This window comes from Lepidochelys kempii, chromosome 1 (assembly GCF_965140265.1).
Source record: "Lepidochelys kempii isolate rLepKem1 chromosome 1, rLepKem1.hap2, whole genome shotgun sequence".
Lineage (NCBI taxonomy): Eukaryota > Metazoa > Chordata > Testudines > Cheloniidae > Lepidochelys > Lepidochelys kempii.
The window spans coordinates 13,358,968-13,371,556 of record NC_133256.1 but is presented as its reverse complement, the minus strand read 5'-3'; the positions used below and the strand labels follow the sequence as shown (position 1 = coordinate 13,371,556).

General features: G+C 39.4%; 1 protein-coding gene across 5 annotated transcripts in view; it reads right to left on the bottom strand.

Annotated features, from left to right (window-relative positions):
• The window catches only part of UVRAG (UV radiation resistance associated), a 163,412-nt gene that overhangs the window by 26,307 nt on the left and 124,516 nt on the right, over positions 1-12,589 (bottom strand). For all 5 annotated transcript variants that reach the window (XM_073335056.1, XM_073335055.1, XM_073335049.1 and 2 more), the window contains one exon: positions 5,812-5,903. In XM_073335056.1, coding sequence (XP_073191157.1) covers positions 5,812-5,903 — 92 coding nt within the window. The remainder of the gene's footprint in view (positions 1-5,811; positions 5,904-12,589) is intronic.

Here is a 12,589-nt window from a genome sequence, read left to right as displayed (position 1 = left end):
CATGCCAGACCCCTCTCTCTTTCCACAGGTCTAGCGTGCCCAGTGGTAGACAACTGTGGATCATGTTAGCACTGACATAAGAGATACATACTATATAAATAACCAAGATATGTTTTCCTCCTTTCTGTGACTTGTTAGGAGGTCAGAGCTAGCAAATGGAGAAAGCTTTAGGCTGTGAGCCAATTTCACAGCTGATCTAACACTGCTGAAATCAACTGAGTTACACCAGGGATTAATTTGGACCTGAAAGATACTAAAGTAGAATTTCAATATTCTGTAGATTGTTTAGTACCACCATAGAAATGCTTTTGATTGCATTAATCTAGATGCTTATTCCCATCTATGAAGTTTATTATGGCTTTTCTATTTTTGTATTTTTCTTCCCTATTGCCAACATTCTCTTTCAACCCTAAGTAAAATTACATTTGGAGACTAATCTGGGTCCATTACTGATAAGTGTTTTCGAAGAATTAACGAAGTATAATACTCTGGTCAGTTAAGGGAGACAAAGAGGGTGGTAATGATCTAATCACTGGCCTGGAAGAGACTGATCTTTCTTTCTACAAAATGGCATATCAGGGCTGCCAGGGGGCCATTGTGGGCAGAGAGAACTAATGACTTACAAGGTATCAGGTGCTTGGTCTTTTTTTTTTTTTTTTTTAAAAAAGGTTCTGGTTGCTATATTGTCTATTTTATTCTGGAAGGCTCCTGAAATGTAACCGAGATCAAGATACACCATAAGGCTGAGAAACTAGAAGAATCTGTATACCTAAGTACCAAAATAGCCTCTCCACTGCCAGAACCAGCTTTCAGACTCAAGCCTCTCACCATCCGTCTCCCTCATTCCCATATTCCACCTGTAGTTTGACTCTTAACACAACATCTCATGCCTTTTTTTTTTTTTTTTAAAAACACCAGTGTAGACAGTGGACTAGACTGTTCTATACTTCCACTAGGGTTTTTACTATTGTATTTCATTTGATGTGGAAGGTGCTCAGATACTACAGTGATGGGCAGCAACACAGATCTCCTGATACATCCAGGTTATTAAAATCAAAAGAAAATCAATATATCAGTAAGCGGTACCACTTTACATCCAATGCAAAGAAAAAAGGATGCTTTTAAATAGCACCTGCTCTGAATGGTCTGTTTAGAGCCATGCAACAGACCCAGAAATGTTAAGAAGGTTATGACAATCACAGTGCTAATGGGTTAGTGTTCCTATGAAAACACTGGCTTCCTTTAGAAAAGACTGGAATGAAGAACTCATATATACACTACTAGTTTTACTTTGCTGAAATGGAAACTTTCAGAGTAAGGTAACTTGTTGGGTTCACTGGAGCAGTAAAGGAGCCTGCATTTAATCAACTCAGAGCACCACCATGTGTCCCTACAGCAAAAGAAAAGTCAGAGAGGGTAAGAAGTGATTTATGAAAGTGACAATGCATGGAAAAACCTGCTTAATGTAAGAGGCTTGTATAACATATGTACTTTATACTCCTGATGCCTCTGTACGATCTTTAAATCGATCGAGAAAAGTAATTAAATTAATACAACATGGCTGACCACTTAGCAACATGAACTATGTGGAGCACAATTCACCGGCTCTCCATGGACTGCGCTGGCTTCTGATTTGCTTTATAATTCTGTTCAAGGTGGTGACCAATCTAAAGCCATATCATTTGGGTCTTTGGTTCTTTAAAGTATACCTCTCTCTTCTTAGACACTAAGAACATAAGAGTGGCCATACTGGGTCAGACCAAAGGTCCATCTAGCCCAGTATCCTATCTTCCGACAGCGGCCAATGCCAAGTGCCCGAGGGGGAATGAACAGAACAGGTAATCGCGTGATCCATCCCGTCGCGCATTCCCAGCTTCTGGCAAACAGACGGTAGGGACATCATCTCTGCCCATCCTGCCTAACAGCCATTGATGGACCTAGCCTCAATGAATTTATCTAGTTTATTTTTTTTTAACCCTGTTATGGTCTTGACCTTCACATCCCCTGGCAAGGAGTTCCATAGGTTGACTGTGCATTGCCTGACAAAGTAAAGAAGTTACAAAGTACATAAACAAATTTTAAATTCCTGTGGAGATTTTATTATCCACCTACTTTCTTCTTCTTCGCCTTGTCCCATCAGTCAGGGTCAGCAGCTCTTATTAGTCTCCTAGCACACTTGTCAAATGTGTCTTCAAAGACAACCTTCATCATGTCAAACCACCTTTTTCTAGGTCTTCCTTGTGTTCTTTGGCCCATGACTACTAGCTCTTTACTATAGCCAACATATCCCACATTTCATCATTTCACATGACCCAGACATCATAAGAATGGCTATACTGGGTCAGACCAATGGTCTATCTAGCCTAGGAACCTGTCTTCCAACAGTGGCCAGTGCCAGATGCTTCAGAGGGAATGAACAGAACAGAGCAATTATTGAGTGATCCATCTAGTTGTCCAGCCCCAGCTTCTGAACCATCTAGTCAGAGGTTGAGACAAACCCAGAGCAAAGGGTTGCACTCCTGACCATCCTGCCTAATAGCCATCTCAGGTGATACTCCCTCAGCTTTTCCATAATAGGGGTTACTTGCATCATGGCTCATACCAGTTCATTGCATAGTCTATCAGCTCTAGTCTTACCCAGTATCCATCTATGCATTCTCATTTTGGCAGTGTGAAGTAGTAGTTCTCTCTATTCCTCACTGGTTGGCATTCTGACCCTTACTTCATGACTGGTCTAATCATGATCATACACATTTTGCTCTTTAATTTATTTGGTATATTCTTATGGCAGAAAATTCCCATCAACTCTCTCCATTTATGTTAAGTGCTCTTTCTGTGGCTCCTAAACCTGCATCCACATTCCCATCACTACTCAACAATGAAGCAAGATATTTAAATTGTTGCACAGACTACCCCATAAACCATCTTGTTTTACTGGATTCTCATTGCCTCCTCAACGAAGCATGACATGTATTCCATCTTTTGCCAGTTGATTCATAAGCCATTTTCTTCAATTATACCCTGTGATGCTGTTTAAGAAAGGTGACCATTTATATCATTGTTAGGCATAAGGCAGGCTCTGTCCCGAGGCAGAAATGTAACAGCCTGCCTGCCTATATTCGTTCATTGCAACGAAGCAAGCAGCTGTTTTGCCAGGGTTGGAAATGCAATCAGCCAGTGCTATCCCTTAAATTTCCTGGAGGCTCATTTTATAGCCGATAACAGGAATTGGATTGAAATAAAATTCAGTTTTTGCTTGAGAGAGGATACGGTATGGAAGAATAAAGTGTCTGCTCTGTGAATTCCTACAAAACTGTTTCAATGTTTGAAATAAAACACTTCTTGATGTGAAAAAAACATCGTTAATGGTGCTATAGATAGTTAATTGATCTCATTTTCTGAGGCAGAAATGTAGCAGCCTGCCTACATAGTAACATTGTTAATGTTCCTATTAGTTAACTGTTCCCATTCTCAGTCAATTCCCCCAGGAGCATAAAAACCTGTAAAAGTTTTAAGGCTTCTTTACATTGCCAGAGTAATGTAGAAGAGCCTTATTATAAATGACAGTAAGGAAATCCTCAGCTAAGATGATTATGTGCTCTCTCACTTTTTTCCTGTGCCAAAAGTGGCGCAATGGGGTTAGATTACAGGTCAGAATTTATTTTACTTACCCATTAAAAATAAAAGACTTTGAGGGCAAATAAAACATTTATCAAGCAGTCAATATAATGTTAGGACAATCACAACCAAGCACTTTCTGAAGTACCTAGCCAAGTCCTTTTGAAGTTACCAAAGGGCAAAGGGATGTTCGTCCTTTCGCACGACATGAACGGCCTTCACATCATGCATCAAAAACAGCTACACCAGCTGCTCAAGCTAGAGAATTCCCTACAAAACTGCATGCGGATAGGGACAAATTATTTTGCACATTCTGCAATGTTGTTCTCAATCATGACTGACTGACTGTAATTGTGTTTAATTTTCCATAATACACATTTGGAAAAATAAAATATGCAGAATTTTCAAATGTTGTGTACAGAATTTTTTTTTTTTATGTAGAATTTTTATTTTTTTGGAGCAGAATTCTCCGAGGAGTAAACCAGTCACAGAGCCCTCCATGGTTCTAGGTTCTTTTCTAGTTCATAACATGTCATCAGTGAAAACCATGCTCCATGGAGCCTCTTCCCCTAATTTCTTAGGTCAAGGAGTCCATTACAATCAAATGGAAATGGGTTTAAGGCTGATCCTTGATGCAAACATACCCTCACAGCAAATGACTCCCTGTAGCCACAGCTGCTTCTCACTATTGTTGTGCTACCCTCATGTGTGTCCATGATAGTCTGAACACGTTTCCAGCAGAGAGCATGAGTGCAGGCACCACAATAACAATTCTCTAGGAACTCTGTCATAAGTCTGCTCTAAATCCAAAACCACTAAGTGCAATTCCTTGAGTTTCTCCCTATACTTCTCCTACGATATTCAGGTGCAAACACTGCATCCACTGACAACATTCCTGGCATAAACCCAAACTGGTTGTCAGTTCGTCGATGCTCCAGTTCCTCATGAAATCTTTCCTCGATAATTCTTTCCAGCCATTTCCATTGTGCGACTCGTTAACTTGATGGGTCAGTAATTGCTACATTCTTGCACATTTCCTTTACGCTTGAAGGTAGATATCAATGTGCTTTTCCCCTACTCAGGCATTTTTCCAGTTGAGAATGAAGCTGAAAAAGTTAACCACCACTCCCTCACGGACTAATACTTTAATGCCTCAAATGGCGAACTGTCAGGTCTTGCTGCTTTCCCACATTTCATCATCTTTAGCACTTCAGCATCATCTCCACCATGGTAATAGGTCTTATGAGGCTGGTGCTTGCTCATACTTCCCCTCAATGGTTTCTTCGCATTTTCTTCACTGAGCAGTTTCTCATAAAAGCATTGCCATGTCCTAATGATCCCACCTTCCTACACCAGTACTTCTCCATTTTCATCTTTGACCCACTTCACAGCTCAAGTGCTCTGTGCTTCTTTACCTAATCTATATATTTATTTTACCCCTTCCTTCTTTAGTAGTCTTGCATATAAAAGGCTTCAAATGCCTGACCCTTACTTTCCACAGCCACTCTTTTTACTATTTTCTTTACTAGCTTGTATTCTTCGTAACTTTCCACTGTTCTTTCGGTCATTACGTAAACCCTTTTTCCTCCTTCATTACTGCCTCCATTACATAGTTGGCACCAGCACCACATTTCAATGCCATGAAATTACCCTCCTTCTGCTGGCAACAAGCAGCTTGTGCCCTTTCTGTAACATGTTTGGATATTTCTCCCCAAGCCTAGGTGGTATCATCATGGTCAGTCATTGTCCAATCTCCATGGCACCTCTTCCTTAAATCTCAGACTGACTTTCCTATCCACAAGCCTCCACCACTTCAGCCTTTGTTCCGCAGCTCTTTTGTTTCCCCACTAGCCTTTCACCCAAAAGTCCATTACAAGCAATCTATGCTGCTCCACAATCTTAGCTCCTAGTATCACTTTACAGTCCGACATTTTTTAGATCTCTTCTTCTTGTCAGAAAATAATTGATCTGGAACCTCTTGGCATTGCTCTTGTATGTAATTAAATGTTCCTCCCTCTTTACAATGTATATATTGGCAACAATCAGGCCATGGGGCTCTGGCTGACTAAGATATCCTCACCAGCTTCATTTTTGGTTCCAAAGCCTCATTCTCTGTGACAATCGCCGTAGCCCTCACTGTGTTCTCCCTACTTTTGTATTACTTACATTAATTGGTGAAACAGAGGCACTTACCATCTGACCATTAGCCCATGCTCCATGAAGTTTTTCAGGTTAGGAAGAGTTTGCCTTAGGTCTGGAGTACCCAATCCATGTTGATATCTAAGCTACAAAGAAAGAATTGTTAGAATTAGTAGGGCTTGCTGAGCACTAAACTGTATTTCAAAGGTGGGAGAATAAAAAGCTGCATAGTAAATTTATTAGCTTTGCAAATTAGAACTGAAGGATAACCAATCAATTCAAAATGGGGAAAAGGGAGAATAATAAATATGCTCTCCTTTAGTTAGGAATATTTTAAATGTAAACTGAATCCCCACAATATTGGATAAAATAATCAGTTCATCTGATCATTAATCCTTGTTACATACTCGAACTACTTTGTTTTCTGCATACAGCATGAATGTGCTCTCCATGTAAAATAGACTGATAAAACATGGGCTGGGGCTTATATTTCAGTAGTGCATTCCTACCTTCGTAGCTTTAAAAAAGCAGATAGTTTGAGAATACCCATGTGTAAACAATGAAAATAATTCTATGCTAAATAGTATGAGATATAATTTTGGTATAGCGTATTAGAAATTACCCCAGCATCAACAGTTTTTGATAGTTAACCCTGTCGGTAATTCCCCCACACGTGCCACTTAAATGACTCCTTGTGATCTATTTATAATCAACAAAATTAGGTAAGGCTATATTGTGTCTATTTCACTGCAGACGCACTACCTACTAGTTCTGTCAAACCTGGCATCACAAATAGAGATACAACGTAGTTTAAAGTAATAAAAAAGGGGGAAAAGCGTGTTTCCTGACAGCTCAACTAAAGATTACTTGATCAAAGTATAACTCACATGTGTGTGTCAACTGATCAAAGAGGCTCACACGGTTACGTGCACTATTTCTTATCAAATTGTGAAATGCTTCAATCCTCTCTCTCTGATAAATGAGAAACTGAAGCATAAACTTAATTTAGCTAGCATAATGTCAGTGACTAGAAAATACTAACTATCCACTTGGAAAATTATTAGTCATCCTGAAACTAAAAATCAGGTTCTTTTAAGATTAGTGCCTTTGGATTATGAAAGACCATTAGGGTCTTAATCAAGTTTGCATTTGTAGAAACTACCTTCAGTTATACAAATTAAGTTGAGTAGTTCATTTGTTAACACAACAGTGGGGAATTGGGGGAGAGGGAAGGGGAGTTTGAGAGGCTGCAAGAATATTTTAGACAATGAACTCTGAGTGGACAATGCTGGGTAAATCTAAATATGTAACCTACATGCCATAATCCAATTAATCTACTACCTGGGTATCTGGTCTTGAACAGCCTCTATCAGAAGAAAAAATCTGTCACTTCATAACACACTAAATGCCTTATTACACAATAGATACAATATTTTTAAAATTACACTGTTAAGTATTTGTGCTTATTAAACTGTTAAACACTACTCTGCACAGCATTTTGCTATAGCAGTTTCCTAGAAGTTCATACCCAAAATTTGTTCCTACATTCTAAACCTTCAGGGAGGCTTCTGGAGTCAAATTTATCCTCCTGCCCTGGATTATACTAGGAAAGACATCTCTAAAATTAAACTTTTAGAACACAATCTGTTGGAATAAGCCAGTCTCAGTCTGATAAATGATGTTTACATTTAATGAACATTGCCATAAGTGGGATTCAAAGTCATTAAAAAAACCCTGCATTTCTGAGAAATAACTGCTTTACACCTGCACATAGGCACTGATTCAGTAAGGTATTTAAGCATGCAAGTAAGCCTCACTGAAGTCAAAGACATTCCTCACATATTTAAAGTTACACACCTGCTTAAATATCTTGTTGAACTGGGGCGTAAATGAATATACCTTGGGAAACCATGGAGATTGAGTATGCTCAAATCAGCAAATAATTCTTATTTGATAGTTTTCTTTTTTTAAAATACAATTTTTGTTCTTAAAAAAAATCTTGGCACTGAGAATTATTTCTATTGTCATCTGCGCTTAAGAAGGAAAAAATTGCTTTGGAAAAAATAAATTCCAAATACTGGATTGCGTGACAGGAGGCCACTTAATGCAGAGTTTATTATTTCCATATGGACATGAAATTATATACTATGGTGGGCTGTGACGCATACCTTCCACTCCAGTGACAGAACCTGGATTAAAACAACCATACAATGTAAATTACCAAATGATCCACACTCTCCTGGTAGGATTACACTGGATTTGGCTAAACAAAGAACTAGCTTGGAGCAAAAGAAAACATTAAACTAAAAAAAAAAATGCTAATGTCATTACATTTGGACCTTACTATCACAGCCAAATGTTTGCAAAATACCCAAATTTTTAAGTCACTCTTAAATTCTAAGGTTTCATAACATAAAAAGGACAGGATTAAGGGATTTTTTCCCTTTAAGGCAGGCATGCACCCATTTTGAATAGTCAGGATCAGAAGACTGTAGATAAAAAAGACTCTCCAAAATTAAATATGGACAACAGCACTCTTTCTAACTCAATTTTATATCAGGTTAATTCATAAATGCCACGGAACAGTCTTCCAGTTGGACCCATGTTAAAAATTTGGCCTTTTCTTATGCAGATATGCTGTACTGCAAACTCCATGCGGGATTAATATCTGCCATACTACAGTACAGAGCCTTAGCAAGACATCTGATGGAGCAAATTTCATTATTTCTAGTGTAGTTCAATATGTAGACTCTTTTACCCTTAGATATTTATGGTCAATATTGCAGAAGATTAACTGAAGTTACATCTGGCAAGTGTCACTATACTTGTGGACTTTCAATCCTACTTAAATTTCTTTAGTTAGGAATACCATCAGAAGTATAGCTTGCATAATTGCTTTTACCATCTTGCAGAAGGTATGCAATGACCACATGGCTGCTTTGAAATTATGGTATCTATTAGAATCATGTTATTTCTTTGTATCTACATATATAACTTCTGTCAGTGGTTTAGGAGTATTAAAAATATAAATTAAATATTTGTGACCTATAAGAATAACTATAGGAATCATTTGCTGATTTTAAAACCAATTTGAACTTGTGGGACCCTATACATTGTAACAAAATTTGACACAGTCAGCTCTTTATCTTTAGGAAGTGGTACACTGCTTGAAATAAGCATGCAGCAGAAAACAGGTCTTGCTAGAACAAGTCTTCCTTTCTAGTCCATCTGAATAATTCATGGTCTTTGAAATGTGTTAAGGTAAATATGAAGTATAGCTGTTAAATATTATTTTGGCTACTTTAGGTTTTGTGATAACTCAAGCATTAACTCCTGGCAAGAATTCTTCTAGATGTCATTATTTAAAAAGTTGGCCTCAGTGAAGGATTCAGTGCGTCCTTTTACATTCCAAGATATACCAGAACAATTTTTTCATCTTTTATATATCTCCCTTCCTGTAGATTTCCTCTTGCAGTTTTTACAACCTCATAATTTGCATGTGGCCCAGTATGCAAACAGGCCTACATTGTGAGGCATACACAAATGGCCAGACAGGGATAGGGGTCTTTCCTCCTGCCTGAATGGAACATTTCCAAGGAATGTCACCTTCTGGTGACCTGCCCTAACTCCAACACCTAATTTTCAGTATAGATATGTAACTATTTCAATGCAAGGACAAAGGACATACAAAAGGGAATAAAAAGGAAAAATCTAACAAACATCTTAGATTTCGGTATACTACAGCAAGTAGTATTGGGAATAAATGGGAAGAACTAGAAATGGTCTGAAATAAAACAGGATGCAATTCAATAAAGGACTAATGCACAGTACCACACTTATGAAGGAATAATCAACTGCATAAATACAAAATGGGAAATTACTTCCTAGGAGGATTTACTGCAGAAAAAAGATCGGCGGGGGGAGGGGGGGTTTAGGGATGGGAGGGGCGGTTTATAGAGGATTAAAAACAAAGCATCAGTCAACAATGTAACACTGATGCAAAAAAAGCGAACTTCATTCTGGGATGTATTCACAGCAGCATTCTGAACAAGACATACGTAGAAATTCCTCCACTCTACTCAGAACTGATTAGGCCTCAGCTGAAGGGGTTGTGTCCAGTTCTAGGCACCACACTTCGGGAAAGATGTGGACAAACTGGAGAAAGTCCAGAGGAGAGCAACTAAAATGATTAAAGAGCTAGAAAACATGACCTCTGAGGAAAAATTGAAAAACTGGGTTTGTTTATTCTGGATAAAAGACTGAGGGGGGACAACAGTCTTCAAGAACATAAAAGGTTGTTCCAAAGGGGAGGATGATAAATTGTTCCCCTTAACCACTGAAAACAAGAGAAGTAGTAATGGTCTTTAATTGCTGCAAGGGTGATTTAGGTTAGACATTAGAAAAGCTTCCCAATTGTCAGGGTATTTAAGCACTAGAAAAAGTTACCTGGGGAGGCTGTGGAATCTCCATCACTAGAGGTTTGAAAGAACAGGTTAGCTAAACACCTATAAATCAAGATAATACTTAGTCCTGCCTCCATGCAGGGGACTGCACTAGGTGGCCTACTGAGGTCCTTTCTAGTCCTACATTTCTATGATTTAAGATTATCTGTACATATATCTGATTATGAGGACCAGTGGGTTACTGGCTCTTGATAGCAACCTTACATGCCACCCTTTGTTGAACTATTATGCATATATCTGACACAAAGGATCCTTGTATAACCCTGTGCCCTCTGTCAGTTGGGACCAAGGAGTCCATGGGCCACACCAACTTACGTATAAACTCCATAAAATCCATCTCCTGTACTCTTGTCTAGATTGCAAGAACAGAGCAAGGGGTAATATTTGTTTTTACTAAAGGAAAGGAATCAAGTTAGTAAGGAAAGGAACTAAATTTCAGTTGTGAACCAACAACCCAGCATGATGCAGAGAGGTAGTGATGAGGTACTGTTTTTTCCAGAGGAGATATAAAAAAAATGTAGTCCTAATCACTTGTGGCAATTTAAGATCCACAATCCTTTCATAAGAGGAGGAGTGATATTCAGAGCATCCTAGGAATTACCAATCTGGCTAAATTCCTTTTATAGTTTGTGACTTAATGGAGGAAGGTTCTTTCTGAAAGTTAAGGAAAGTTCTAGTGTTGTGTGACAAGTCACGTGACAAGTGTATGAATATTTTAATGTAAGTAAACCTAAAGAATTTATAAATACAGAATAAAATTAATAAAAATAGGTAAACAAGTATATAGTATTTTACAGCTCCAGAGAAATGTACAACCATTAACTAATCAAACTTCAAGCAGAGAGCAAGGAAAGTGATGATAAAATCCACAGAAGTAGGGTACATTTTCATGCAATTTATCGAAGCAATAAAAAGAAATGCAAAAGTATAACATGTCAATCAGTATTTAGTTTTCCTGGGTCCTGGAGATCTTATACCAAAATTTTTACTCTTAGCATTTTCCTAACAAAATCAAGAATCAAAGTGACCGATTAAAAATACACGCTTGTGAATGCCCCATGTTTTTGTAAAGAAATGAGCTTTCTACTATACCTGCTATGTCAGTAAATTAGGGCTTTGCCTGACCAGCAGGGGAAGAGAACTTGCTACTAAAGGACTCACCATTAGTAACACTGAAATGTTTAAATCTAGAAATCCAAGTGCCTTAGGCCTTGTCTATACTAGAAAAGGTTTGCCAGCACAGCTATACCAGCAAACTACTTTTGTTGGCATAGCTTAGACCAGTTCCCCAAACAAAGTAAGCAATACCAACACATTTTTGCCAATATAACTACATCTACAGTAGAAAATTTGCCAGTACATTAATGTCACTTAGGGATCTGATTATTTTTATGAATTTACTAAACCACCAAGTTTCTCGAGTAGAACAGTCCTTAGTTTCTTGGTCTCTCCCAAATAATCAGGATCTAAGCCATCTAAGGTTTTGTGAGGTGTTGGCAGGTCTTTACGGCCCTTGAATCCTGAGGATTTTGTTTTCATTTTAATCTTAAATATTCACAGGTATGCAAGCAGTGAGGCTGATGACTGCCTGTTTCTGGGGTCAGATTTACTACAGTGTACAGGACCAGTACGAGGGGCCTAGACCCTTAATTCCTATTTAAGTGCTTTTTGCAATGGGATGAATTCCACCCGCTGATCTTCCTCTCTTATGGTATTTGCTGACTCTTAGCTTTGAACTTAAAATCTTCTCAGCCGAAGTATAAATTTAAGGGTGTTCATTTGGTAAACAAACAAAAAGACCACTAATCTTTCCTGAAGCTTGATCAATTCCCTCTAAACCATGGGTGGACAAACTATGGCCCATGGGCCACATCTGGCCTGTTGGACCTTTTAAGCCAGACCTTGAGCTACCACCAGGGGCTTGCCCCGCTCTGCACTCCAGCCGGCGAGCGGGGTCCGGGCCTTTCCGTGCACGTGCCAGAAGTACCAGAATGTTCTCCCTCCGGCTCCTATGGGTAAGGGCAGCCAGGACAAGGCGGCTCCGCACACAGCCCCCCCCCCCCCCAAGTGACGCCCCCCCCCAAGTGATCACTGGCTGGGAACCGTGCCCAATGGGAGCTGCAGGGACGGTGGCTGTGGATGGGGTGGCACGCAGAGCCACTTGGCACCGTGCCTCCACGTAGGAGCCAGAGGGGGGACATGCCACTGCTTCCAGTAATTGCTGCCGGGAGCCTGCACCTCTGAACCCCACTCACCCATGCCCTAACCCCCTGCCCCAGCCCTGATCTGTACTCCAAACCCCTTGGTCCCAGCCCGGAGCACCCTCCTGCACCGCAAACCCCTCATCCACAGCCCCAATCCAGAGCCTG